Genomic DNA, 5,699 nt, shown 5'->3' on the forward strand with positions numbered 1-5,699 from the left:
TAAAGAGAACTTCTGAATTTTTGTACTTGATGTTTTCCAGGTCCAAACATCTCAGGAACAGAATCAAAAGAACAAATGAACTACTAGTATGACCCAATGTTTTCCGGCAACACGAAAAGAACACCTAATTTAACCACAGGGAACGGTCAGAATTTACTTTACTCCCCCCACCAGCTAGCCGCCGCTGCTGCTGGAACAAATGGTATGTAACTCATATATGATATATGGGTAGGATCAGGGGAACTGGAAGGAGCCTCCGATCTGCGAGTTCTGCGACGGCGGGTTGATGGCCACCCACAGCAGGGAGATGGTGATGGCGAGGAGGCCGGACCAGACGAAGACGATGGTCGGCGTGCGGCCCCGGCGCCCCATGAGGCCCTTGGCGAACGGGTAGAGGTGAGCCAGCACCCAGAAGCTGAAGAAGACGCCGCCGAGGAGCTTGCTCCACTGCGGGATCTCGCTGTAGATGGTGCGGCTGAAGCCGACGGCGATGGCGATGAGGTTGACCATCATGATGACGATGGGCGGGATCATGAGCGAGGTCCACTTGACGATGTAGAGGTCGGCGAACTCGTCGTTCTCGTCGTCGGCGCCCGACTTGGAGGTGAGCGTGAAGGAGATCTCGATGCCGGCGATGACCTTGAGGAGGCCCTGCAGCACGGCGGCGAGGTGGGCGCTGGTGCCGCCGATGAGCCAGAACTGCTCGTTCCTCCACCACTCCTCCAGGTTGATGCCCGACCACTTGATCTCCAGCACCGCCAGCATGCACAGCGTCAGGGTGATCACCAGAAGGTAGGTGAGGAAGGTCACGTCCAGCTCCTTGACGATGAACTGCCCGGAGAAGAGCGACAGCGCCGGCAGGAAGCAGTACACGATGAGGAAGATGGACGTGAACGGGTAGATGCCCACGTTCAGGTACGCGATCCTCTGAAGACACTTCATCCTCCGGCTCGCGAGCAGCGCGTTGTTGCGGGAGAAGAAGATCTCCACTGAGCCGGTGGCCCACCGGAGCACCTGGTGGAGACGGTCAGTCAGGTTGATGGGTGCAGTGCCGCGGAAGGCGTCACGCTTGGTGACACAGTAGACTGACTTCCACCCACGGTTGTGCATCCGGTAGCCTGTGACAACATCCTCTGTGACTGAACCATAAATCCATCCGACACGCTGACCCCACTCTGTCTTGTCTTCATACCAGCATGAGATGACACTGATAGCCTCGGCGACCGTGGAGGCGTCGAGAAGGTCACGGGGGACAGTGAGAGCACCAGGAGGACGGCCATTCTTGACACCAGGGTGATCAGCAAGCGGGCGCCCTTGGAACTCGGCAATCGGGATAGAGTTGATGAGGAAGTTTGAGTTACCGAACCTCTTGGGAAATGTTGACATGTTCATCTCCTCATCATCAAAATCTGCCATGCGCAGAGCCCGTGTCTCTTCAGATGTACCTGAGGAAACAGTGCTCTTGATCTTGCGCTTCTTCGGGAAGCAACAGCTGCAGCAGCCACCGTGTTCTGTGGAGCGCGGAGGGTCAAATCCATAGAGTGCAACACGGCGGAACAGACAGCCAGTGCCGACATAGACTGGTCCCATGAGACCATCCAATGCACGCATGTTGACATCAAAGAAGACTGTGTTGTGGTTGGCGTAGCGATCTGATGGATCAATGCCCTCAAACCGTTGGGGGAACTGGACATAGGCAATACGGTCACCACCACGGTCCATCATGAAGCACATGCCTTCACGGAAAGCTTGGGAGTTGTAGACATAATGATCACAGTCCAGGTTGAGGATGAAAGGTCCATTTGACATGACAGCAGATGAACGGACTAGAGCATTCATCGCACCAGCCTTCTTGTTGTGGTCATAGCCTGGGCGCTTTTCTCGGGACACATAGACCAACATTGGCAGACGGATGTCAATGTCAGTGAAGTCAAGGGGTCTGCCTTCTTCACCGTCACCGCCATACAGGGGATCATCACTAGGAGGTTTAAGCATTACCTGAAGAACAGAGCAACAAATGGTAAGCATATGTGTGCATATGTGCATATAATATAACTCTCGGCTAGTTTTCCTGGAATCTGGATATTAGATTGTGATCAAATTGTTAAAAAGTTGTACTTAAAAAAGCACTTAATAATCAGATATCCCAATATGCACACACTGTTGCTTAAGAAAGCAAAACTAGTCTAATAATTAGATATTCCAATATGCACACTGAAAAGGATGTGCGCATTTTGTTCAAAAGGAAAATGGAATGATTACTCATTAGAGGTGCATATCTGTCTTACTGATTACCCTAAGTGAACAATATCAAGATGGTTCAGCTCTGAAACATAATGCATCATTTGTAGGTATATAGAGGACACACTGCAACAAATATGAAATAGCAAAGAGAAGAAATGCTGCCTGAGAATGTCTACCTGAATTATTCCAGCATGGTCTCCCCGAGTATGCTCCGCAGAGGGTTGAATCCAGGTACCGGGCCAATGTGTGCCATCAGCCATCCAGGTAGCTTTAGCAATTTTAACAGTCTCCACTGCATCGTCAAGAGCAGCTTCACGCTGCCTCTTCATGGCCTTGATTTCTTCTCTGGCATGGTAAGCATCGGAGCGGCGACGTATGGAGTCAGGGAGCCCATTGATCCTGACTTTGAACTCGTCATACTCCCTCTTGATCCTCCTCCTGTCCTTGACAAAGTCTGAGCGTACCTTGTTCTTGTAAGGGTCCCTCTTCAGACTGAAGTAGCTCTCAGGATTGCGAGGCTCGATGCCGTGCTTGCGACAGAAAGGAACCCACATGTTAGCAAAGCTAGCGGCTTCAGCCATGGCTTCAAATGTAAGGAGGGCGCCTCCGTCATCAGAAACGTAGCAGGAAAGCTTCTCGACAGGATAGTCAGCAGCAAGGATGGACAGAATGGTGTTTGCTGTAGTTAATGGAGGTTCTTTCTCTGGATCAGCAGTGGACACATATATATCAAGCCCCGGCAGATCAGATCTTCCGTTAGGATTTGACGGTGTTGGGGTCTCAAACTTGTCTTTCAGGACAGCAAGGTCCGTTGCTCGGTTAACAGGGCACAGCTTTGGCAGCTGGTCCAAGATCCAAGAAAAGCCAAACCAGAGTTCACAAACAACAGACATGCCCCACAGCCACATTGCATCTTCATTCTTATGCTTAATTCTCCATGTAAGGAACAGACCAAGAACGGCCAAGCGGATGAGAACAAGAAGCCTGCAGGAAGCATCAAGGAAACCAAGTTAATGAACAGGACATCATCATTCTAGAAATTGCAGGGCCAGGTCTTCTATCAGCAAACTCAAGGGAGAATGAAACATCATTTCACATTTTTTTTAACTTCAATAGTAAATATCAAACTGAGATGCTATCTACAAAGTAGTATGAACTTGAACGGTAAATATCAAGTGTGCATATATAATAGAGAAGTTGGTGAGGAATTTTTTCGGTGCTATTAATATGATAATATCATGTTTGTTTTGAAGCCAGGGCAAGATAGGAAGATGTAGCACAGATCTAACATCTCACCTAACCTCCTAGTTTATTGAATAGATACTGACTGAATCATAGCAACTGGAGCTAATCTATGGATCCAGGTTGAACCAAAGTTTGACTTTAGAAGCATTTTTAAGATTAATCAACTCAGCTGTATCATGAAACAGTTCATTTCCCATGTGACCAGGGAACAAACAAGCCCAACATCCACATGAATCAGAACATGAAACAGAACATGCAGGTGTAGTGAAGTTCAGCAATACCTGTATGGGCTGAGGATGCCAGCAGGGATCTTGAGCTTCCGAGTGAGCGGCCTCCAAGGCTTGCTGGTGAACTCCGGCGGCTGCCCGTCAGGTCCACCATGCCCGCCTCCACCGCCACCGCCGCCACCGCCATTGTCGGCATCATTCTCCTTTGGCCATATGGCATTCCCATACCCATAGGTCCCCTTGGTCTCAAACAGCCAGCGGTTGTGATCCCAGTCGCCGGTCTGGCTCCTTGTCATGGCCTTCTGCGACCGGACTATCGACAGCCGCCTCTCCATCCTGGACGCGGGGGCGCCGCCGGGCGGCGGGGGCAGGGAGAGCGTGGGCCTGGCCCCGCCGTCGGCGCCGCCGCCGACCAGGTCCTCCATCTCGGTGGCCTTGTAGGGCTCCTTGCAGCCGGGGCAGAGCGCGCCGGCGTTCTTGACGGCGTCCCCGAAGCACTCGGCGCAGATCTTGAAGTCGCACTCGCAGGGCAGGATGTCCTGGCCGCGCTCGTCGCTCATGACCTTGCCGTCGCAGCCGTTGACGGCGCAGGAGGAGCCCTTGGAGCCGGCCATCTGCGGGTGGCTGGCCTCGGAGTCGATGACCTTGTCCATGAGGTGGGCGCGGGTGACGCTGTTGAAGCCCCCCGTGAAGAGCGAGTTGGAGACGTACTGCTCCTCGACGCGCGCCGAGATGGCCGGGTCCATGGGCTGGTTGTCCGGCGTGACCGGGATGTGCACGTGGTAGCTGAGGAACTCCTCCCGGTCCGGCGAGAAGCCCCCGCCGCCGCCCGCCAGCTCGCTGTTGGCCAGCTCGCTGTCGAGGTCGTCGCGCGAGTAGCTGACGTAGCGGCCCGAGTGCGTGCGGCGCGCGAAGGTGACCATCGGCCGGTCCGCGCCCCCGCCGGCGCCGGGGGCGGCACGGGCCTGCGCGCCGCGGCCGTCCTCGCCGGAGAAGGACATGCGCGAGAGGCGGCTGCTGTTGCTGTGCCGCAGCACGCCGCCGCCGCCGTTGTTATCCATAGCGTCCGTCCGTCCGGATGCCTTTTCTTGAGCTGTGCGGATGGATGGATCACTGGCCGATCTGCGAAGGGGAGGAAACAAATCAGAACCGAAATCAAACTTGAATCAAAAGAGGGGGAAAGATCGCAATCTCCGGCGCCTTCCATAGTCAAATCAAATCAAATCGGACAGCCCCCCGAAACACCGGCCCCAAATCTCGGCCGGGCGCACGGACACAGCACAGATTCAAACTTGGCCCGCAGCACGAATCAGGCCGGAAAACCCGCCGGCTGCCCGGCGCAACCGCGCCCACGGACCAAGAAACCACGGATTCCGGCCAAGAAAGCTCTGGATCCTTACCATTCCACTCGGGGTCAACCCGGCCGGCGAGCGAGGCAGTCAAAGGAGCACCGGGCAATCAATCAATCGATCCCAGGAAGTGGAGCTGGGACGGGGCAATGAATGGCGGGGGAGGGGCAAGAATGAGGCTTGAGGGCTGGGGCGGGGAGTACTAGTACTGGTGGGGATGGGAGGAGGACGAAGTCCGCAGGAAGCAGGCGGCGGCAGCAGCTGGCGAGGAACTGGTAGCAGTAGGGAGTAGGAGTAGTAGAGAGGAAGGGACACGGACACGGTCGGGCCGGACGGCACGCATCCCTTTCACATGGTCATGGCCATGGCCATGGGCATGTGGGAGGCAAAAAATTTCAAACGACCTTTTCTTTTTGGTTCTTTATTTTTTGCAGATGATGGAGGAGGGATGACGAAAAAAAGCTTCTTTTTGGCTCTGGTTTGTTTGCATGGGGTGGGGGGACTGGTGGAGAAAAGCTGTAGTACAAAGAAGCGCGTGGCGTCGCCGATGCCGCGTCACGGCGCCGGTGGGTTTTTGCTGGCATTAATCAATTTTATTTATTAATTCCCTTCCAAAAATGCAGCCATCCTTAGT

At 54.0% G+C, this 5,699-nt stretch overlaps 1 protein-coding gene across 1 annotated transcript; it reads right to left on the reverse strand.

The window, feature by feature from the left end:
• LOC125520450 (cellulose synthase-like protein D2) lies at window positions 1-5,391 on the reverse strand. Its single transcript, XM_048685377.1, has 4 exons — window positions 5,117-5,391; window positions 3,771-4,838; window positions 2,421-3,228; window positions 1-1,998 (listed from the first exon to the last, which is right to left on the reverse strand). Exons 2-4 carry the CDS (start codon window positions 4,775-4,777, stop codon window positions 235-237), a joined length of 3,579 nt encoding a protein of 1,192 aa, XP_048541334.1. The 5' UTR covers window positions 4,778-4,838; window positions 5,117-5,391; the 3' UTR covers window positions 1-234.
• Between the last annotated feature and the right edge of the window lie 308 nt (window positions 5,392-5,699).

Source organism: Triticum urartu, chromosome 7 (genome assembly GCF_003073215.2).
Source record: "Triticum urartu cultivar G1812 chromosome 7, Tu2.1, whole genome shotgun sequence".
Lineage (NCBI taxonomy): Eukaryota > Viridiplantae > Streptophyta > Magnoliopsida > Poales > Poaceae > Triticum > Triticum urartu.